The sequence below is a fragment of the Uloborus diversus genome, chromosome 7, assembly GCF_026930045.1.
Source record: "Uloborus diversus isolate 005 chromosome 7, Udiv.v.3.1, whole genome shotgun sequence".
Classification (NCBI taxonomy): domain Eukaryota; kingdom Metazoa; phylum Arthropoda; class Arachnida; order Araneae; family Uloboridae; genus Uloborus; species Uloborus diversus.
The window spans coordinates 136,667,141-136,691,673 of NC_072737.1; the positions used below are offsets into that span (position 1 = coordinate 136,667,141).

At 31.8% G+C, this 24,533-nt stretch overlaps 1 protein-coding gene across 1 annotated transcript in view; it reads left to right on the forward strand.

Annotated features, from left to right (window-relative positions):
• Positions 1–1,075: 1,075 nt before the first annotated feature.
• The window catches only part of LOC129225917 (DDB1- and CUL4-associated factor 1-like), a 139,323-nt gene continuing 115,865 nt past the window's right edge, over positions 1,076–24,533 (forward strand). Inside the window, 7 exon segments of the mRNA XM_054860450.1 lie at positions 1,076–1,565; positions 3,494–3,635; positions 10,203–10,279; positions 14,502–14,575; positions 17,095–17,199; positions 18,700–18,837; positions 21,855–22,037. Of these exon segments, the coding sequence (XP_054716425.1) occupies positions 3,544–3,635; positions 10,203–10,279; positions 14,502–14,575; positions 17,095–17,199; positions 18,700–18,837; positions 21,855–22,037 (669 nt within the window). The 5' untranslated portion in view covers positions 1,076–1,565; positions 3,494–3,543.

Below are 24,533 nucleotides of genomic sequence, written 5' to 3' on the forward strand. Positions count from 1 at the left end.
ATGTATGCGTGTAAGTGTAGGATATTGACGAAACCTGGAAACGGTTTTCGCTAGAGGTGCAGCATCGTGAGGAGCTTGTCGATGGTGATGGTGCGGAGGGTGGCGGTGGGAAAAAATCTAAGGAACGTCAAAAACAGTCAAATGAAAGTAATAAGCAATCGTGATTGCTCAAAAAAAAGAAAAAAAAAAAAAAAAAAACGAAACCTAATTTCGCTTTTCAAGACGCGGAAAACGAAGAAACAAACTTGGCGATAAAAAAATCCTCAAGATTGAGCTACGTTTTTTAAAGTATTTAAAAGAATTCGTTGGCCACAGAAAAAAATCGATCCTGGTAACTCAGAAAATAAAGAACTTTTTATCACTTATTGCGTTTGTAACTTTCCAAAAGATTAAAATAAACGTTCTGCGCGCATTTAAAGTCGAGAAAAATTCTGTAGGACTCCATGGTTAGGAGTGTCCGCTCGGGTGGGGTAGGGGCGTTTCCTCTAGGGGGGGGGGGGTTGCTGGCCTTCATTGCTGTCTAATGGCGAATGAAAAAGGTAAAACAAACAAATGCCGTAACTTTTAACTTGCTTTGAAGCTTAGTGAATGAATGTTTCATCGTGTTTATGGGAAACTTTCTTTTCTATTTTTCTGAAATTACATTAAACCATAAACTGTCCAAAGCCTGTAATTCAACCCAAAGAAAACACGTAGAATGGAATGTTTTACCTTTCTTAGTAGTATTGTTAATCACCGCAAATAGCGTATTCGAGCTCTGGAGTTGTAAATCACTCGTATTTTAGAAATTTTTTAAAAACGTCTCAAAATGCAGGCCTCTTTTTACCAGAACAGAAATAAATAACCCACAGGCTTGAAATTAGTTTAAAGTTCTGCAGAGTTTAAAATATTTTGTAAATTTTCTCTTTATTCGGTCTTTTTCTAAAAATCTATGATGTTGCTCCAACTCCATAGGTTTTCACCTCTGATTTCATTTTTATGTTAAGTATTGCTGATTTACAAGGTGGAAGCAGTTCATAATTCCAAGCTGCGGGATGTTGTGGATGCACGTTCGTCGTCTACACTCAAGCTCTGTTGTACAAGCTCGTGCTGCTGAAAAAATGTGCGTTTTGTATTAAGATCTTTTTTAAAGAGGCAAAATAAACAGAAAAGGAGTAAATTCCTTTTCAGCACACTTTGTTGTTTTGAACATGCTTTTAAATCTTTCACATAGTTTTTTTATTGCTTAAAAAATGTGAAAAATTGTGTTCCGGTTGGCGGGAAATAGCATTTTAATTTGAATTTAAAGTGAACTTGAAAAATCATTTCAACTTTTATTCATAGTAATCTCAAAGTATAAAGTAATTGTGTGAAACGTAACAGTGATTATGTGAAGCAAATGCACGAAATATTTTGAAGTAATTAGTGATTTTTATTCTATTTGATCCTGTCGATCGAGATAAATGCACGAAAGAAAACTTTGAAACTGAACCAAAATGAATGGAAAATTTCAACAAAATTGTTGAGATTGTTGCTGTCCGTAGCAAAAGCACATTTTCCTATAAATTTTCACAATGAGATTTATGGTAAGTATTGCATCAAATATCAAACCCATCTTGTTTATTATTATAATTATTATTTGTGCAGTCGAGTTATGTGTATGTGTATAGTTGTAGATATATGTGTTAAAGTTTAGTTTTACTTTTCGGTGTAAATTTTTTTTCTTAGATTTGCTGTATTTCAACTTTAACATAAAAGTTGCCTACTACAGACGGAATAGACCTGAACTGTTATTGTTTGAAATTGCGATCTAAGAATAAAATAAATGAATTATAATAAATAAAAGAAAAAAAACTCTTCTTCATTTTTAGCGCATTTTTATAAATTTCTGAGTAATCAGAATTGTTTTTTGTTTTGTAAAAAAATAATAATTTTTTACTTGTGCAAGTAGTCAAATTACAACTCCATATTCGTAATTATGTGTTCTCTGACATTTATACCGCAATTAGAATTATAGCTGGGCTTGAAATTAACAGTGGTCCACTGGTCAAGGGTAACAAAAAGTTTCCCCAGCTCTTTTTTGGAGAGCGCTGTGCCCTGCTTTCCTTTTTCCATTTCTCACTGCACACTCTTTTCCCATATAAAATTTTGACAAACTTCATTGCAGAGGCAATATAATATAGGCAGAGGCAATCATAGTTTAATTTCAATGTAAATATAAATTTCGTATTTTTTGAACATAATCTTCTAAACTCCCATTAAAACCCAATAAAAAATTCTTAGCCAACTATTCTTCAAAAACTATGTTAGTAATTTTATAAAGAATTATTACTATTGAAAAATAATTGGATTTTGCTCGCATGTAGTGTACATAAAAGAAAAGAAGCACACTTTCTGCTAAAAACTTCTATTCAAAAGTGTCTTTTTAATTTACTCAAAGCGATTTTTCGCCTGGAAGCACTCTATCTCTTTTTTGGTTGGGGGGGAGGGGGGTACACTTAAAAAAAAAAACATCAGACCAGCAGAAAATAAATTTTAGTATTAATTGTCGTGTTTGCAAGCAATTATATATTAAGAAATTTCTAAACACAGTATATTCGTTAATGCACCCTATCACTTACAGCAATAACAGATTTTGTTGGCTAAATTCCCTGACTAACCTTGGAGTTGCAAAAAAGTGACTGCTGCTCCCTTCTTTTTCCTAGTCACTTAGACATGTTTATTGAACACTGCAAATTTTCTCCATTTATCATGTTAATTAATATTGCTTAACATGATGGTCTTTTTTTTTAAAAAAAGTTCACTTTTTCAAACTAGATCGCAAGAATAGATCACATAAAGTCGATGGACCAGTTACATTTTGTGGGGAACTGGTCTGTAGGATCAGTAAGTAATTTTTTGAAAACTTCTACTGTTGATTAAAGTATTAAAAAAATTCTGCTGGAAAACCTACCGAAAAAGGTGTGATTAACAAGTAATGCAACGAAACTAATTAATATATGTTCAGGAATCTATCCAGGATTTTTTTACAGGGTCCGTATTTTGTGAAATTCATTTTTTTTTGGAAAATAAATTAATTTTGTAAACAATCAAATTCTGCAAAAAAAAAAAAAATGTAAAAACAAAATTTTTGAATTTTGAGATGGTGCAAACTGCATCATTGACACTTAAAGTTGAGTGTTTTCCCTCTTTTCTGTTGAGAATACCATTATTGAGTGTTTTTCAAGTAATTGGGGTACGGGAGGGCGGCATCGCACCCTGGGAGATGGGCACCCGTCAGGTATCAATATTTATTTACCATTCTATAGTAACTGCGTTAATAACTGGTTTTCACCGTAGCGTCTACTGTCCAAAACCTTGCCAACATGCCAACCTTATAGTTAGAATTGTCAGATGCATGCAGAATGTTTCTTATTTTATTTTTTGATTGTCTGCTTCTTGCAGCATAATTTTTCCATCAATATGTCCTTTTTCTAGGTCAATGCTTTCTTATTCTCTCTTTTTTTGTTTTTAGTTGATTGAAATCAAAATTTTAATAATTTGTCTACAGTTGAAATCATTCTGATGGCGAGAGTAGAAGAAGTTTCTACGTTATTAAACCTGTGGGAAGAAGCAAGTGTTTCCCAAGGCAGGGAAGTTGTTGGAGTTCTGAAAAGGTAAGACCAGTTTTGAATTAAACATTATTAACCTGTATTGTTAAATTTGATTACAATGGTCATATTAATCTATAAAAACATAAAAAATAATTATAATAAAGTTTACTAGTTATTAAGTAGTATTAGTATGTAAGTAATTATATTCGTATTATTAGTATGTAGTAAGTAATATAAGTTTTGTCTCAAGTTTATGAATTTTATTTATGTAAATAGGCTTCTAGGAAAGTATTAAAGAAAGTAAAAATATATCGATGCTTAAAACTACTTTGAACTAATAATATTTAAATGAGGCAGTGAGAAGCAAGGGGACGTAAGTGTCAAAATTTAAAAAAAATTGAAGATAACCAGTACAAATGGTAGATGAATCTCTCCTTTGTCTTGGAGCAAGAGAAAGTACTAGTAGCCCTGGTAGGTGCTGCTATACAGCATGATTTACAGGGTTCATACAGGTCATGGAAATCCTGGAAAGTCATGGAAAAAAAAAATAAGCAAATTTTTCAGACCTGAAAAAGTCATGGAAAATTGAAATTTTCTTTTAAGTCATGGAAATTTATTTGAAGTCATGGAAAACTTCCTGGCCAAAGAGAAAGTAACTAGCTAAAAGAGCATTAGAAATCTTGAGTGATTTAACAGTATTGCACATAAAAACTATTAAAACTGGAAAATTTAACAATCCCAAAAACAAGTCTGAATTTTGAAATCTCATTGCATCCACTACTGTAAAAGCGGCTCGTCTCTTTTTGCAATGTAATTTTACTACTTGGATATTATTCATTTTGAATTTACCATTATTTTCAGCACTTCTTTTATTTTATATTCTGTAGTATCAAATTTGAACATTCTTGATTTTGCCCACTTTAAAAATGCCTTATCATTGTTTATCTTAAATTGTTGAAGGTTTTAGAAAATGAAGATATTTAGTTAGTTATTGGGATACAGAAATAGGGGATTCTAGTACTCTAAAACAGAAGTACCCAACATCAGACTTGGATAAAATGAAAAGCTTTCTGCAAACACAAATCTTAACTGGAAAATTTTCTGCAAATAATTATTTTGCCTAACTCACCCTTGAATAAAGAATTGAATTTATATTTAAATATGCCTTAAATCATTTAATTTTTTTTAACAGTAACATTACTATATGTACTTATTTTTCACCAACTGAAGAAAACTTCCAAAACCATTATTTTTTTCACACATGTGCTTTAAAAGGCTTTTAGAGAAAGGATTCAACAGAAATAAACTGGGATCTTTTTAAAAATTCCCTTAAAATTTTTTTTTAAAATTAACGTTAGCAATTTGAAAAAAAAAAAAAAAAAAAAAAAAAAACTGCAGAGCCAAAATTATTTGATCCTACTAAGATTTTTAAGCTATTTAATTAATAACAGAATATTTACTTGAATATAGAAAAATATTAACTTTTCCTCACTAAAGAAATAATGCATTTTTTTCTCACTTACTGGGAAAATGGATAGCCAAGAGAAGAATTTAAAAAGAAGAAAAAAAAAAAGCTGATCAATATGTGCACTCTATATTCACTCTACTTTTTAGTAATTCTAGCTCACTCTACAGAAAATGGCAAAGCCTTTTACCAAAATCTTTTCATGCTTTTACTTTTATATAAAAGGAAAAAAACTGTCCGTAAGTTGTTAACACAAAATCTATTTTTGCCACTTTGGCAAAAACTGGCAAAAACCTATTTTTGCCGGGCGGTAAAAACCATGGTTTTTTCCATGGTTTTTTTCCACCCCCTGCAAAAACTTGCCAACCCTGGCTTCATGCATTATTTAAAAGTTTATTATATTTACCTGAGTCACTAAGCAGAGTAAAGTGAGGATATAATATCGATAACCTTTTTCGATTAAATTTCATATGAATTTTTTTCTATAATTTTTGAATTCTTTTTCTACTTACTCTTTGTATGAATAATATTGTAAAAACATTTTTTTTTTAAACTGCATTGTTTTATATTCATCTTTGAAAGAAATTATAAATAATTATTATAAATCTTTGAAAGAAATTATAAATAATTATTATAAATCTTTGAAAGAAAAATATTCAAAAGTAACAGCTTATTGCTCAGCTATTTCCCCCCTCCCCCCTACGTCCTATTTTTTCTTTTTTTTTTTCTAGTTCGTCTGAAAATAAAAAAGTGATCAAAATGCTGCTCCTCCGAAGGCCCCACCTCCCTCCTTACACACTAGAAGCATAATGGGGCATCTGAAATGTCATTTTTCAGGTCTTCAATGTTGTGAATTTTCTGGGAGGAAGCCCCCAATTACCAAACAACATCGAAAATCTCTCAACATTGCATTTTTGGAGCTTTAATTTTGAAAAATTACTGGACCTAAAAAATTTGACGTTACAGTCTCGTTTTTAAGACTTGAATTTCAGAAAATGTTCAGGAAAGGGCCCCTATGCCACCATCCTCCAATATTAGAAGCAATTTGGTTTTTAAACTACCTTTACAAAAATTGTAAGTGGAATAGCCCCTGAATATAAAACATTGCTTTAGTTTTTAGCACCACAATTTTAAAAATTATACCAGGGAAGAGCTTCAGAACCAATGTTGAAAGCAGGGGAAGGAGGAATTGGTTTTGACCTATAAGAAAAAGGAAAAAAAAAATCGATGGGGGACAGTCCTTAAGCTCTATCTGTTGCCCTAATGTCGATAAATATGGCCTATAATCATTTTTTTAAAGCTTCAATTTCTAGACATTCCGCTGAGACCCACCTCTGCACCTTTTGTAACCCTATCATCAAAGAAAATCTGAAACTGCGTTTTTAAAGCTATTAGTTTCAAAAATTTTGCGAGGGAGCGCCCCCGGACCCCCTTTCCTATCAGGTCTAAACTTTTCTTTTCTTTTTTGATGTGTACCCCCTAAAAACTTTTTTTCTGGTTGCATTACTGAAATAGAATATCACTTTAGTTCAGGGCATAGGTCACTAATAAAGAGATGTGTACACTGCACAGATTCTTAAGTCCAGGGATCCTGGAAAACAACTTCAGAAGAAAGAAAAATCATTTCCAAAGTACTTAGAATTCCTTGAACTTTGTAATTAGTCCACGGAATTATTTGCGAATTAAAACCAACGCAACTTAGAAAACAATATCTGTACTTTAGGATTACAAAACGTAAGCCTCTGCCCACATTAGGGTGGGCCGAAATAAGCCGAAAAAATTTTTTTTTCGAAATCAATTTTTGGATAGCGCGCAAAAGTTGCGTAGTGAGCTAGTTAGCACTCACAAAAAATTTCTTGGATATTAAAAAAAATCTAGCCGGCGCTATTTGACATTGAAAAACCGCAAAAAAAGAGAAAAATGAATTTTTGTCGAAATTTTTTTTAAAAAACTAAATTCCAAATATTTTGCTGGAATGCACCGAAAATGTTATATAATGAGCCAGTTCGAGCCCATAAAATGTTTCATTGATTTTAATGAGCATTTAACCGTTCCTTTCCGACATTAAAAATTGGAGAAAAATGAAAAAATATTGAATTTCTTTAAAAACCAATGTGAAAATTATTTTTCAAAATTAAATCATAGACTAATTAATTAAATAGCACTATTAATCATAGTAATTATTATCACGTAATAGTATCATACATTTTCTAGAATTACATATATATAGATAATAAAATTTTAAAAAAGAAATCTTCAAATTTGATTTATAATACCTCATGCATAATGAATATTATTTTTTGGAATAATATTGTCCCTTGTTATCAAATGATGGAAGTTCTTTCCTAGCTTGAAGTTTGGCACGAATGTATCCATCTCGTGCAGTTTCACCACGAACTTTTATTGCAGCTTCGGTTATTAGTTTCACACAACGTTTCACAGCTTGCGTGTGACAGGGAAATTTCTCGAAAGTAAACTCTGTAGAATGTTCTTTGCACATTTCTTTCCATTGTTGGTCTTTTTGACGCATTGTAAGAGTTGGCTCTGTTACAACACAGTTTGCCCAATCAACTAAATCAACGGCTTCAAAATTGAGTTTAGGACGCTCAAAAAATCGTACACCATCCGAGCTCTTCGTCTTCTTATTTCTAGAGTTCAGAATGCGCCTAACAGCTAATTCCCGAATGTATTTTCTTGAGTCAAACAACATTGTCAACAGTAGCTGTTCAGGATGAGCGAAATATGCATTACTTGAGAGAACTTTGAAAATTATCTCCTTAACGTTGTCTGGAAACTGCCTTCCAAGAGAAATCATTTTCCAAACATGTTGGGCGCCGTACTGGCAGTTCGGTTTTATTTTTATTTCAAACCACATTGGAGCATAAACTAACATTACATACTTTACAAGTATTGTAAGATTTTCTGATGGAGTTGGAGTGCCTATATACAAGCCTAACAAATGGTTTGCAGTTGTCAGCCATCGCGCATGACTGACTGAGTTTGCCTCGGCTACTGTCAGCCACGCTTGAAGGACAACTGACCATCTTTTACGGCAAGACAGATTCTATACAAATATTGTTGTTCAATACTTAAATTTTTTATATCTTCCATGTCCAAAACCAGAAGATTGCAGTCAATTTTATCAAATTTGACCACCGGATTTTTTTACAATCTCTAAGAAGTTGTTCGATAGCTCCAGAATATGAATGTGGCCACTTTGTGCAACCGTCCAATTCCAGTATAAGATGCCTCAGTGGCAACTCATTGTGGACATTGGACGCAAGAGAGGACCCCTTTAATTGCTTAACTCTCAGCTGTGGAGGTGTAGAATTACAGCATTTCTTAATGAAGAATACTTGCGTTCAATTCATTAATCAGTTTAAAGGACTTCAGAGGATTCACATTTTTTTAATACTCAAGGGCTCTATTTGTCAAATATATATAAAATAGTTATAAAATAATCTTAGGAATAATAGAAGTAGTTGAGCGCCGTTTATTATCCCGAAGAAACTACTGGAACCAAAGATTAAAAAATTAGCATCTTATGTAACTATTTTTTATTTGAGTGTGTGCATTTTTTAAAATTGGCGTACAAATGTCGCATAAAATTGATTGAATTTTCACTGTTTTTTCTAGGTAACGTATTGCGTAACATTTCAGTACTTACTTATTTCGAAACTACTTTTAATTTTTTTTTTTTTTCATTTTGCCAATGTTTCAGTCTTAAAGGAGCGTAGCTAAATATTCTACGAAATGTATAAAAATCTTTGAGGATTTCAACTAATGCACTGACAGATACTTCTAATGCTTGTTGAAACTAGCTCCAAACTTTTATTTTTGCCCCCCCCCCTCTTTTTTTTTTTTTTTGAAAAAAGTGCATTTTTGTCCTTTTTTTCAGTTTTTCAAGGTCAAATAGCGCCGGCTAAATATTAAACAAATTTAGCGAAATTTTTTATGGGTAATAACGGGTCCATATAGCAACTTTTCCGCACTATCCAAAAACAGATTTCCAAAAAAAGTTTTTTCGGCCCACCCTAGCCCACATATGTGTAAAAACATTAATTTTTCAAAGCCAGAGTGGGGCAATTGACTTCCCTTCACTTCCTCTAAAAGACGGGCTTGGGCCTGATTGATTTGCCTGCAGGTTGTGCATTTGACCCTAGACATTCTTGAAAATTATTTCTTTTCCAGCTCTTCAAGTTACAAATAAGAAACGTTGATCCTTGGGGGTAAATTTGGGGAATTGTTGGTAGTGAACTCGCTGAAATTTCCAGGAGGGGAGGGGGGGGATATATTTTCCTTCATAATCATTCTAGCAAGCTCAGAATCTATTTTAAGGCTCCTACAGTAAGGTAAGCAAAAAAATAAAAAAGTGTATTGGCATCCTCTAAATATCGGAAAATAATAATAAAAATTTCTTTAGATTGCGCATGAGTTTCAAAGTTTGAAAAAATAATAAAAGTGAGCAGTTTTCAAATTTTTTAATGAAAATACAGATATTTTAATTTGTTCTAATGTTAAAATAAATGTACAATATGCAGCGCTTTATTGGAAATGTAATTACATTTTATTACAGTAACAACCCAGAACCTACTAAAGAAGGCAACTGTACTTTGTGTTACAACTATGCCCTTCGTATCCATTAAACTAAGAAGGATAGTTATTTATAGGACTTATACATTTGTAACTTAATTCCTTTGACTGTGTTCCCATACCTCGACCGGTAGCTACTGGTCGGTTGATCACATGACAGCTGATGACATCAGGGCATGCTAAAGCATTGAAGATTGATAATTTGAAGCTTTGAAACTTAGTATTGGTGGAAGAAATTATCTTGGAGTGGTAGAAGTGTTCCTGATGGTTTATTTTTTTGTCACTATGGCATTGACTACAGCATTGAAAATTTCAGGTTGGGGGATTGTTTTGTTAGTTTTTTTTGGGGGGGGGGAGGGGTAAGACGGAAAACCCTGCATCACTGCAAAATAATCCACTATTCTGCTACAAGATATGTTTTTCAACTCCAAATAGAAAATACGAGAGTGTTGTGGAGTTTTGGCTTGGCAATATATGTTATTACAATTTTTTCTAAACTTAAAAAGTGAATAATTAAATAAAATATATTGAGTATTACATTTTCTCCTGATGTTTTCTGTAATATTTTTTAGATTGGCTGAAGTTTTTGAAGCCGAAACTGAAGCATTTTTGAAGCAAGATCCAGACCCTTTTGATGATCGTCATCCTAGTAAGAATTACACTAATTAAGAAGAAATGTTTGCTTGGGAATCATTAACTAATTTAAGTAGCCCTACCTGTTGTAATTAAGAAAATAGGTGCCATTTCAATGGGTTTGGTCTGACACTATGCGAATTTTGTCGTGGACTTGAAACGAATAACTAGTTTGCATATCATTTCATAATTTGAAAAAAGGAAATTTTTAAAATGAGTGTTTAAAGGCCACAAGTTGGGTGAGCAAAATTCGCTCACCCAACTCGTGCAACTTTCTCTTGGAGAAGTTGAACAGGGTTGCCAGGCTTTCAAAGGAACATCCTAAACGTGGCTTCTATCGACCATTTTAGGAAAGTTAGTACACTGTACTTTGAGCAATATTTTTTGAATTTAATGGGGTTTTTTTCTTAATTTATTTCGAAGCTGTAAATAAATTTACAGTTAAATTAATACATAATGAAATGATTATCAGCAGTCCCGGATCTATGTTCCCACAGACCGTGCAACGCAGGGAGGGGGGGGGCATGCCAGTGGCCTGATCAGTAAAGCATCGAACTTTTGACCAGAGGACCTCGGGTTCGATCCTAGCTGGTCGAAGATCCACAGTCTTCATTAATGGTGACTGGAAGACGTTAAATATGCTTCTAGTCACAAAGTCCTCCAGGTAAAACAATACCTCTGGGGGTACTGAACCAGGGATTGCTCGCTTTCTGGTCTAGATCAAAAAATCAGAGCCGTCTTCAGGCTCCCATCCAACTGGTTAAATTCATTAAAACTTTTTAAACTTTTCACAACAAAGGGATTAAATTCTTAAAAGCAAATGTAAAATAACTGTTACTTTACATGATCAAAGATGGATGCAGTAAAACATTATTGCTCTGCTTCAGTTTGTTTAAACATTCATTGATTTGGCAAGATTACACCCTACGAGATTGGCGATTTTGGCAAGGAAATTCTTACGACTAACTTAAAACTATAAATTAGCCTTAAACACAATAATAAGGTGAATGTTTATGCAATATTACATTTTATATTTGTTTTTAACAAAAATATAGTATTAATAACTCATATGAAGTTATTATAGCGGTTTATTCCATTCCTTGCACACGCTGTTGCTATTGTAACAGGCGGCCATGTTATATTTTGACGTCACGGGTCAAGGGATTGCTTCCACCTGATTGGCTGAAGGTTGAGGTTGATCCAACTTTTTTGCTGAGAAGTTGAATGGAATACGTTCAACCTGGAAAAGCATAGCACACGAGGATTTTCCGGTCGGAATTTCCTCTCGTGGTTGAGTCAAACCAAAGTTGATCGTCAGGTTGAACGAATTTCTCTATGTGTGACATGGCCATAAGGCGAATCAGTGAGCATTCAAGAAAGAAATGTTGAGGTTGTTAATCAAAATTTAACAATAAATATTATTTTAGCTATAAAATTGGTGAATATAAGTCCCCAAATTGCAGTTTTAGGCTTTTTTTTGGTTAATTAAAGGAGAGAGAATCATGAGTCCCCCATGCCCAGGGCCGGATTTGGAAGTGCGGAGGCCCTGGGGCAACGAAGGAGTGGAGACCCCTAATCAGGGTTCGAAAAGATCATCATATTTTCAAAAATATCCGATACTTTGATTTATATCCGAATATTTTGATATGTGTATATATCCGATATTTTCAACCCGTGAAAGTTAGGATATTTTATAAAATTTTTATTGTGGGGGCCTCTTTGTTGTGGAGGCCCCGGGGCAGTAGCCCCGCCTGCCCTCCCCTTAATCCGTCCCTGCCCATGCCTCCCGTCTGTTTTCGTGCTTGGGGAAAAGATTTTTATGATAATAACTTACTTTCATTGGAGTATGCTGATTTGAAATAGGAAAACTTATTTGTGTTGATGCAAATGAAAAATAATTTCTATCCTTCTGGGATGCAATAATTGATGAGTTCTATGTGATCATTAAGAGACAACTCTGATGAACTGAAACTTCTGAACAAAAACATAAATAAAAAACGGGTACTAGTGTACTTGATTTAATGCACTTAAAATGTATTCAACTATGTCAAATACTTGACTTTTATGCACCCAGGAGCGGAGGTGGCAATTAGGACTGAAAAGTGTGGGCGGGGGGAGGGGGGGGGGGGCAAAAAAATGGACAACTCAAAGCCGTAGGATTTTTAGCTTAGCGTCAGCAAAAAGGGGGGGGGGAATAAAAAATTGCTAGGGCTGGTTTTGAGAGCATATGAGTGGTAATTGATGCTTAACTGACATTTTTCTTATGATTTTGATGAATTATGTGCCCATTAACTTTCTCCCGAAAAAACACTTAGATATGAATTAGACTTACATTACGTACCCCGAAGTATTTTGAAGTGTCAGAAACACTTGGTAATAATTTCATCAAGCAAGAATGGCTTGTTTAAGTAAAACAATTGATTTATTAATATCTAAACAATGAATACATAAACTAAAAGTTACTGCTTGTGCTGCTTACAAAGTAAAGAAAGAAGTTATGATCTGAAGATTTTGACACTTCTGATTTTTTTTTTTTTTGTATAATTCCTAGTTTTGGGTTCTAAATTGGAAAATAAAATAACTAAATGAACCATAAAAAGTGCGAGGGTGGTTGCCCTCCCGAATCGCCACCACTGCCCATGAATGTATCTTATCTAAATATTAGCCTTATATTTAAGAAAAAAATAAAATGTCAATTTTTCGATCCAAAGTGGGGTCCGGCTCTAATACTTAAAATAGGTTTGAGGCTTAGACTCATGGTTGAAGTATAGGTTTAATCCTCAATCTCCATACAAATACTAAGCAAAAGGGGAAATACGTTGTGGGAAATTTAAAAAAAAAAAATCTGTTGGCACTTGAAGAATTCGAGAAAAGTTTCTTTCAATGATTAATGACTAAAAAATATTTAGATGTTTAAATTGATATTTGCTTCACATCACTAGCGCAGCCAGAACCGGAGGTGTTTTTTTTTAAGTATCAAAACAGTCCTTACTTGTATATAAACTACTGTATTAGGATTGGCAATAATGTTGCAGCTAAGGCCTCTGAGTCATGTTTTTAAACTGACATCCCACCCCTCAATGTGCCACTGCGGCAGTGGCATGTGACGCTCACATGAAAATTAATTAATAAAATTAAGAACAGAAAATTAATTAACAGTTATTTATAATATGTTTGCAATAACTATTACAATATTTCATTTTGTAATGCAGCTGAAGTGGCTTAGTTAAGAGAAAATTTTTTCTTTAAATAGAAGAAAAAATAAAGTTTATAATTAACTTGAATTCTGAAATTTTGAATGCAAATTATGTTTTTCGCAATCACGAGTTGCCACAGGACCCTACTCATTATTTACTGCCCTACTTGTTTCTAGAAACAGCTCCTGTCACTCCAAGCCTGTCCCTCCTCTTGAGCAGTTACATGTGTACAGTTGTGTATGTGTATGTTTGTGTGTGTGCATAGACCTGTGTGTATGCACGTTGGCGTGTGTATGTGTGTAAAGGCGCGTGTATGAGTGTGTGTAAGTGTGTGTGCAGGATATGGATGCCACCGACCAGGAGAAGCGGCTACCGGGAGGAGTCGCGCCTGCAGAGGATGGTGGGGTTGAAAAAAGAACTAAACATCAAGGACGATCAAGTGAAAACAATTAGCAATCATGATTGCTCAAAAAAAGAGCCAATCGCAGTTGCAATATAAGTACCCATATTTAGTTAATGTAAAACAATGGCTCAGTCTGACTCGTTTGCTCGATTTTTTATGCTAGAGAATTTAACTTATTGGTTGGATTATGGCATAAGACAATGTCATACGGTTTTCATTACTGAACCCTGGCTGATCTTTATAGTGCACTCCCTAATCCTCAACAAATGAAAATTTACCACTCACATACATACATTTTTTATAATATACTTAGTTTTCTGTATTTTCTAGACATTTCAATCTGCTAAAAAAATTAAAATTTGTTAACTTAGTGCTTGTTTCCACAGTAATAATTTTTATTTATGTTTAGAAAATTGTGGGGACTCGTTTTAGGTATTTTAATGTATTTAAGTGACTTAAATACTTAAAGATACACATTACAAATTTAATTTTAATTCCTTTTCAAATTATCTTTTGATCTGAAAAACTGTCTTTTCTAAAAATGCTTACAGGTCATGAAATAATCATAAGTTAGAGCAGAGACTTTTAAGATTGCTTATATTTTCATTTATTATTAATTTTCAAAACTCATTTGATAGGTCGATCTCAGCCAGACTGTACTCTTGGGCACATGCTGAAAACAGTCTTTCGGAATGACAGGATTGTTGATGAGGTAAGTTATATTTCATTTGATTTTAATCACATTGATTGATATTGGGTGTTTTCACTCTTTTGCCTGACTGATGTTTGTTTATTCTCAAATCTGGTGAACTAGTGATTGCAATACCGGAATACCAAATACCGGTATTTCGAGCAATTTTGTAATACCAGTAATTGCTGCGGCAAAATACCGGTATTTTCGGTATTAGCTGAAAATAATAGTTTCAATTAAGGAATCTTCAATTTAACTTATTAAATATCTACCTATATGTTCAATGTACATTTCTTTTTCCATGACACAAAACCAAAATCAGTCTATTGATTTAAAAATTCAGCTTCAAAAGCACGAGCTATTAGAATATCATCATTAAACAAAACTAGCAGAAAGAATGCAAAATGAAATTTTCATTATTAGATGGTGATCTGAATCGTGTTTTTTTGCACCTTGTTTTCATTTTTTTTATTTCCCTGATCATTCACTTTCCCTATTGTGAAAGTTAATTTCGAGTGTAATTTCGAATGCATTTGTTCTATAAATAATTTATTCCAACTATCAGTTGCAGAAATACTTCATGATATTTTCTTTAAATATTTGTTTCAACTGTACTGAATTTTGGCAAAAAAAAATTTTTTTTGTTTGTAAAACGAATGATAATTTGTTGTCACCGCCATTGGTTTGTCATGTCTTGCTTTATACTTGGCAAAACAATATTCAGAAACTATATAGTGCCTTGAAAATTTGCATAGAAGCTAAGCACAATAATTTGAAACATACTTTCAGATAGTTACACAATTATGATCATAAAGAATTTTGAAAAGAATGCAAAACGAATAAGAGAAACTAACAAGATGAAATTTATTCACATTCATCGAAAATTTCAAACCAAAGGGCTATTAACAAAAATCAAACACCAACCTCTCCTACTTGAGAAAATGATGTTAATATTGGAAAAGTATTGTCTTTCGGAAAGAAATTACAACTAGCTATAAATCTAAAAATATATATAATAGTACACACAACACAAAATAATCACGCACACAAAAGGATTTTTCCAAAAATAACACGCAAGAGACCAAAATATTTGAAGATGAAGGGCTTCTAGGCAAATTTAGGAGGTGCATCGTGCATTGTTAACAGTACCACCGAACTGTGTGTATTCAGAAAGAGTATTTACAACTGTAAGAAAGTTGAGCACTAGATGAGTTCCAGGCTTAGAGACAATTCAATAGATGCATTATGTTTTTTTAACTGTTAATTGATTTTTTTATTATGACATTTGTTCCTTCCTTTTATATTTGATCCCATTACGTTTTCATTATAATGATTTTTGAACAAAATTATGATATGTGGCAACGAAACAATATGTTTTCAAGCATTTAAAAAATATATCAAATACCGGTATTCCGGTATCATATTTTAAAATAACAAATACCAGTATTGAATTTTTGGTTTGGTATTGTAATCCCTACTGGTGACAAATGAATTCTACCATAGTTAGGGTTCTGTTCTTTGTATACATTTGAATCATCAAGCAATTTTTTTTTAAATCCATGAATGCATAAAAATGAACAAGTCTATCTTCTGATCTAACAAGTTATCTTGTGATCACCATAATCAGATGGAAAAACTGTAAACTTAAAATTATTCAGTGTTAAACTCAAGATATGTAAGGAGATCATTTCCTTACTCTATGTTTCACACCTATAGCTTTGAAATTTGCTGTAAATTAAAATCATACTAGGCTAAACTCAATTTAATAACTGAGCTACTGACCACAATGTTATTAGTTCATGTTTGAGGGCTACAAATTTGAAAGTCACTTTTTAGACTGAACTTGTGACCATTTTGCTAGATTTGAAAAGCTATATTACTACCAAGAACATTCCTTCTAGGAAGGGACTATTGTCTTTTCTGAAACGGGAATTTTTCTGATGGGAGAGCTACATTTTGCTCTAATAGCAATGCATATTTTTATTCAATTATTTTTTTTCTAGAGGACAAATTTTTCTTTTGTTTTGGCTGTAATGTATATTTTTATATAATTCTCTTTTCTTGGAGATAAGAGATAAGTAGTTTTGAGCGGACAGCTGTCGTTGTTCTGATAGGAAATTTTAATGCTGCATAGAATGTGCTTGGATCTTAAGTTAAAGGTACATTTTAGTCAAACAAGAGAATTTTTTTTTTAAACATAGGGAGTAGATTTTTATCAACTCAAAAGGACTTTCTTTAAATTTTTAACATGGGCATCGCTGTGTAGGACAAGGTACAGCTAATTAAAATGTGAAATTTTCGTTTAACAGAACTGTATCATTATTTTTATTTGGCAGATTTATCAATGTAGTCTAACCAAAATGACACATTTGTTGATTTCAATTGCATTAAATTCCCCAAATACATTCTGTAGTATACTAATTTTTCATCAAGTGAAACAGCTGAATCTAAAATGCTTGGCAGTTCCATTCTATGAAGAAAAAAATTCCATAGTTTAATTTTCTAAATTAATATGCTAAAACAATTACTTCTTTTTTCAGTTGGTTAAGAACTATTGTATGCAAGATAATGAAGAATTAAATACAGTTGTTTGTCGACTTTTGTTGGACATTCTTCCTGGACTTGAAAATGTTATATTCCAAGAAGTAAATATGTGTTGCATTATTAGATTGCATAAATATATTTAATTTAAAGTTAAATTATTAGAATTTCTTAACATTAATTGCTCTTTGTCATGTTTTTTGTGCTTACTAGGTCTGAAATCATATTTTTCGTTTTTTCATATGCTGTGTGTATTCTAAACTGAGCTCATTTACTTGTTCAAGGCTAAAATGTTTTAGCATCAAATGACAAAAAATACATGGAAAATCAATAAAAAATTTCAACGATTTAATGAGAAGTTTTGAGCAGGGCTCACGTTATGTTTTAGGGATAACCAGAAATAATCAGGAAATTGGAATTTCATCTCAAATACAGTGAAGCACCGTTTATACGTTTTTGAAGGGACTGTATGAAAAAAGCGTACAAACGAAAAACTTATATTAGGTATAGGTTAATGTGTATTAGGCTTTGCAGGGACCAGTTTTAAAAACGTATAATTGATAAAAACGTATAAAAGAGAAATGTATAAACGGTGCTTCACTGTATCTAAATTATTTGAAAGGGAAAACTTTTTTTTAACCTAGAACCTGAGAAATATACAGCTATCCTGAGAAATATACAGTCATTTTCCTTATTGCGGTCTACTTAGGCATATCCTATGCTTGAAGTTGTCAAATCTGCAAAGATTGTTATTAGATACAGTGGTATTCCCATAGGGTTTACTCTCAAACATCTTTTAGACATATAGCGTGTACCCTCAAGCTTCAAAAATTTTCATATGACATATTATGTATATGATCGCATATACATATTGTGCATGACTGATTACTGGGAGTATACCCTCAGAAAAATTGATGGGAACATCACTGATTAGATATTCTACTTTTTTTTAAATGTAATCTGCTCATGACGTCAGATTTGCAGCATACATCACACTATACAAAGCAATTCAGCGTGTAAATCATTTAAGCTCCAAAGTAAAAGCTAAATTAAATTTTAAATAAATAACTAATTTGTTGATGAAAATATATTCAAATTTATTCAAAATTTGTAAATATTCTGAGACTTATTTCGCAGGTACTTACATCATTTATATTGATTTAAATTTCAAAAAATCTATCTCAATCCAAAAATGTTGTTCTTTTATCAATATTCTCTCCTTTATTTTTGATCCGACATTGAAAGTTGGAAGAGTTGATCTCTTTCATTTAAAAGTAATTAAAATTTTACTGCCAAACTACTACTTACTCTGCTACTGAAACTAGAACTTCTTTGAAATCATATGAAATGAAGTTATATCCTGCTTTGATAGTTTTGACAAACAATTTTCACTATTCTGAAAAGTTTTATGTGTTTGTAAAAGGATTATTGCTCAAAAAGTTGGCTGAGCTATTAGTAGTGTAATATTTCTTTTTCGTCTTCATTGAAAAATTTGAAATTATTTTGATAAATTATAAATTAATAAAAGGATCTCTAACTCTTTCTAAAAATGCCTTAAAAATTGTACTTTATTCTTATGCTAAAGATCTACTATTTCCTTTTAGGAAGGTTTTGTTCCACGATTATTACAATGGGTTGAAAGTGCTTCTAACCCCTTACAATCTTATGCTACTGGTCTTTTGGCTGCTGCAATGGATGTTCCTGAAATTGCTGCAAATCACAGAGAAAAAAATAATTATTTTGTATGAAAATATTTCTTCCTTTGTTGAGTTTTTTTCACTGTTTGATGAAATTTAACTTGAATAATTCAACTTATCTATGTATTATTTAGCTCTAAGATGTGCTTATTATAGTATATTATTTATTATATAACTTAGATTTTCAATTGAATATGTAATGTATTGAGTTGCATCTGATGTGTCTAATGAAGCATGTAATTGATAAAATTAACATTATTAGTAGACAAATTACTGTCTACCTTAACAAAGCTTTTTCTAATGAACTGAACAGCTAAACTAAAAAAAAGTCAATTTGTCTTGACTGTAGTTTGTGCTTTTTAGGAAAACAGTAGGAAAGGGATTGCAAATGTAGTTTGTTTTAGCAGTAACCCATTTTAAGCGCAATCGAATGAATGAGGTTCTACTGTACAGTCGGACCTTGATATAAGGTCACCCCTTCGGACTTCACGAAACTGACCTTATAAGTAGGATGACCTTATAACTGTTTCATACAAATTTATTTATAAATAAAATACATTAATTTTTTGCAAAAAAAAAAGTATTAGTTTTGAACACGTCGTTTAATCCATTTGAACCAATTAAATTTTTTTAGAATCAATAACAAATTTTGAAATGATTTTTTAAAATTTGCATTTAGGACATAGCTGTATACAAATATGCCCAAGCAAAGTACTGATGGGCAATTTACCTTACTTAAAATCTCATTAATACAGAACTAATGCGTTTTTTCTTTAATTTAAGCATTGATTTCTAAGTATTTTCTGAAAACTTTAATTCTATTTCTTATGGCTAATAAAAAAAGTGTAATATGTATAAACGCTATGCTCACTTTCTACTACATTCTGTGTACTACATGCTACGTTAATAGGAAAAAGGATTTTTATGGATCATATATCGAGGAAAATTCTTGGAAGTGAATCTGTTAGACACTGAAATCAGTCAAAGAACTCAGACAAAAGTAACATTATAAGCGATTAATGTACTATGTCCTGACCATACAATTAATGTACTATGTCCTGACCATACAGTCGAGCCTCCATATATCGAACTTCCACGTATGAAAATTTTCTATATATCGAAATCCCAGCAAATTTCAATGTTTATTACATAGAAAAATTGTTTCTATATATCGAGAAAATCTCTATATATCGAAATTTTTTTCGAGACATTCGTAGATTTTTTTTTCCCTCCACTTTAGACTGTTTGTCTCATGAAAAATGAAGGTTAGGGGGGAAAATTATTATTACTAAAAGTTGATAAGAAACTCATAAGAAATCTGGGTTTGAGGTCGTTGTTCCGTTCTGGAGTTCTTAAATTCCCTCAAGTTTAATTCAAATCTTAGTTGTAACCAGTAACACTGTAAAATCATTTTCAAGTTATCCTTTTTGTCTGTTGATTATCATTCCTAGTCTTTTTAGCTTCAGTTAAAACCATCCAAGTTAAGTAGATTGATTTTTTACTTTTCTCTCAACTACATTGTCGAAACGAAAATCCCCTCATGTTGCGAATCAAGTTGAACTGCCGAAGAATGAAGATGTATGAAGCCACAAAAATATAATTTCTGTTAATTTTTCAATTATTAACTTTCATTTAATCCGATGCTCGTATACATTAGAAATTTGGTTTCATGCACAAAAATTAGCTTTAATTTTAATGTTTTAGGAGATTTTTACGATAAAATAAGATCATTTGTATGTATCGAAATTTCTATATATGGAATTTTTTCCCAGCAATTTGCTACTTCGATATATGGAAATCCGACTGTATATCCCATAGTACATAACATAGAATTCCTAGTCAGTGAGCCGGGACTTTTGAAAAGTGACCTTATATGCAAGGTGGCCTTATATTGAGGTCTGACTGTATTAGTTTGCTGATGAGTTCTGGATAACCATGAAAATTGTATGAAACACATGCTCCAGCAAACTTACTTAAAATTTATTTGTGTACACCCGCATAAAATTCACTAGTAGTTTCTTCAGTAAACCTGCTCTATCATCTCAATAATTGTATAACAGGTTGCACTAACTGTTGTGCTCAATTTTCTTTTAAGGGATTACAGCACCTCAAAAATAATGAAACGATCAAAAAAATTTTTAGCGCTTATTTGAAAACTAAAAACTATTCTGATCACACGGGAAAACTTTCATTGCTTTAGTTCAAATATTTAAAAAGTTATGTGTGGTTTTAGGCCATGCTCGCTGTGTTCTTATGCAAAAGGAAAACTTTAAATTGCTTTTTCTCGACGTTTTTTTTTTTTTTTTTGTGTTTTCATGTCATTAGAATCCTTAAGGATTTTTCTCTATTAAAAATACAGCTTTAAAGTAATACTTTTTGAAATTGGGATAACATATTTGACAAAACTGTGCATTGATAAGCATTTTATAAATTACTCAAATGTTTAGAGCATGTTAAACCTTTAAAAACCAATTTAAAAAAAAAACCTTTGATTTTTTACATAATTAATCACAGAAAATTTTCTAATAAACTCGAAAGCAAATGAATGCATAGATTTTTTGAGATGATTATAGTGATCGTTTAGCAAAAAACTTTTTTTAAATTAGTGCAAAAATAAAAAAGCCTTAAGAATTTTAAAAAATTGAAATTTTCCTCAACATTTTGAATTTTTTAAAAAAGTAGGCAATATTTTTAAATTTTGAAAATAAATTATTGATTAAGAAATAAGTATGCATGTTATGGTTTCAAAAAAAATATAAAATTTACTTAAATTTAAAAAAAATGCTTGAAAGGTACTGTGACCCCTTAAAAATATGTTTTTCTGTCATTGTATAAATTTATCCAACAGATATTGTAAATTAATAATCAACATTAGTGAACATAAATTGCTAATTTTTAAAGCTGATTGTATTTAGATAACTTTAAATCTGGCTTTCATTTAAGTGTGATAAATGATTCAAATAAAAAAATATTTTTTTATTTACCCATCGCTGATATTTTGGAAGCTTTAAGTGCTGAAACATTGAAAAATAGTTTCAGCAAAAGATTTAATTTTTTTAAAGGTTCCGTTAATGATACAGAGGCTTCGAGAGCTGAGTAAACAGTATCTTCGAAATCCAAGTCCTCCTCCTGAAGAAGATAATTCCTTTGTTCGACCATTTGCACAATTCAGTACTAAAATTGATGGTGTGCCAATGAAGGCAGAAGACTGTAAAATTTCTAAAAGAGGTTCCAGGCGAAAGAAGGTAAAGCTATATTATGCATTAATTTTTTTAAAAATTTAGGTGTACTATACACTCTAAGTGTATAAAATGGAAAATATGGTATTTTCAGTGTGTTTGCATGAAAGTCGGTGGTGATTTTAAAATAATTCCTTTTCAGTCTTTCATTTTTGTGCTATATTAATTTCTAATTAGTTTACTTTCTGCTTAATGTAATTGTGATATTGGTTTCATATCATGGCTTAATAATACTAAATAAAGGGCGTTCATGCACCTGGAAAGTCGGGGAAAATCATGGAAAGTCATGGATTTCGACTAGATCAAAAATGGTCATGGAAAGTAATGATTTTCAGCACAAAATGTTGAAAAATCATGGAAACTGACTACTTGTCATGGACAGGATTACGTGCAAATTTTACGTATCTTAGCTGTTTCTCACGTTTTTACACATCAGTCCGGATTTTTCTCACATTTCAAAATCCGATTGCATCCTCTTCTGTAATACTTGCTCGTTTTTTAGTATGTAATTCCACCATTTGGACATTTATAATTATGTGTTTAACATTATTTTTAACCCTCCTTATATCTCGAATTGTGTAGTTAAGAACTTGTAGATTCTAATTTTGCTGCTCTCATTTGATTTGAAAATTTTAAGTCATTTGCATCTGTGATTAAGAGATTCATAAAAATTAGAGATGTACCGAGTAGCACTTTGGCCGAGTGCCGAGTACTCGGCCTTTCATTACTCGGCAGAGTACCCAGTTACAGAGTACTCGGCCGAGTAACCAAGTACCAATTATGTTTTAAGAAGAACCACAAACACACATATGATGAATTTTGAACTTAGTGGAATAGTAATATAGACCTCCTTGTCCATATAATAGTTTTTAAAACTAAATTCCTGCTGAAATTTAATTATGCATTATTTAAAAATTTTGTTTTAGTCAAAAATTTTGCAAAAAGAATATTTTTAAAATTAAAAATAAATAAATAAAAGGTATGATTAATCAAGTTCGAATTAAAACAAATTATACCAATCTATTCAAGTTCTAGTCCGCCAAACTTAAATAATTTTTAAAAGCAAATAAAACAAATGTGTAGGAATACTGCAGACACATGTTTCTGTGTTACAAGGAACGTCTTTTTCAGTGCATAAAATGTGAGTTGAAGGATGTAAAGACATTCGACAAAAAAATCCGACTTTTGTCGGATGCCTTAAAGCTGACATTTTGTGCATTGAAAAAGGAATTCCTTGTAATTCCAAAACACATGTCTGCACTGTGCTTTTAACGTTGTTTTATTTCTTTTTATTTTTTAAGCAAAGGTATTTTTATATTCCTTATAACTAATTTTTGCTTGTAGCAAAAATCCATTTTTAATATAAAAATTCCATATTTTCTATACTTACTTTTTTGTACAATTTTTAATAAATAAGTTTTTTTACTTTGGGGACATTAAAATAAAGATTTATTCCATTGAAGCATAACAAACTTTATTATTCTCAAAATTTAAATTTAACTTGTAAATGATTGCAGAATATTATATATGCTTGTGCTTTTTTATAAATTTTAATATCTGTCTTGGACAATATTCAATTTTTTGCAACTACTCTGTATTGGCCGAGTATCTGATCAAAATTTGGCCGAGTACCGAGTAGTTACCGAGTACTCGGTACGTCTCTAATAAAGATTATCATTTATTTTCAGCTGTGTCTTAAGTTAATGAATATTTTAGAAAATAAAATTGGTCTAAAGTATTAAGGACTTTTAGGACAATGATAAAATACAGAAATTGTAGCCACAGCTGCTGTCCTATAGAAGGTTAATTATCGGAACTCGTTTTTCCTAATTAGTCGAAGCAAAACCCCCTGCTTTTAATTTTAGGTTTAAGTTCTGGTTTATTGTTTATAGTTTAACATGTGGTGCATTTAGCCCAATGTTACTCTGTACTGCATACACTGGAGTTTAAACATTCTCTTTTTAGCTTGTAGCTTAATGTTTCGGTCTTTTGACCATATTCATTGAATCCTCCACGGCTGATGAGCTCTGGATTCAACTTTTCGACTTTTTCGAATAAATTGCTGCTTATATTTTCCTTTTTCTCATCATTATTTTTCTTTAAAAGTGTTTAATACTTGTTATCTGGCTTGTATACTTTATATATATATATATATATATACACACACACACATAGCAGTGGCGCACACTGGAATTTTGAAAGGGGAGGGTCCAAGGTCGAAATCCTCATTCTCATATCATACCCCAATATGTCGTCAATCAATAATCGCCATTCTGATTCTTGTAGGCAATTCATTATAGGAAAAGTGCTCAATATTTAAAAAAATCCTTTAACGTGAGGATTTTATTTTTTCGTTAACTAGAACTGAAATTACTGTTACCTTTGTTTGAAATTATTCTACGTACAAGATACTTAGAATCATAATCAATCAAGAGAAAAAGCAAGACCTATGGAAGGGGTTCGGGCCCCCTGGACCCCTCTCTTGTGTGCGCCACTGATATA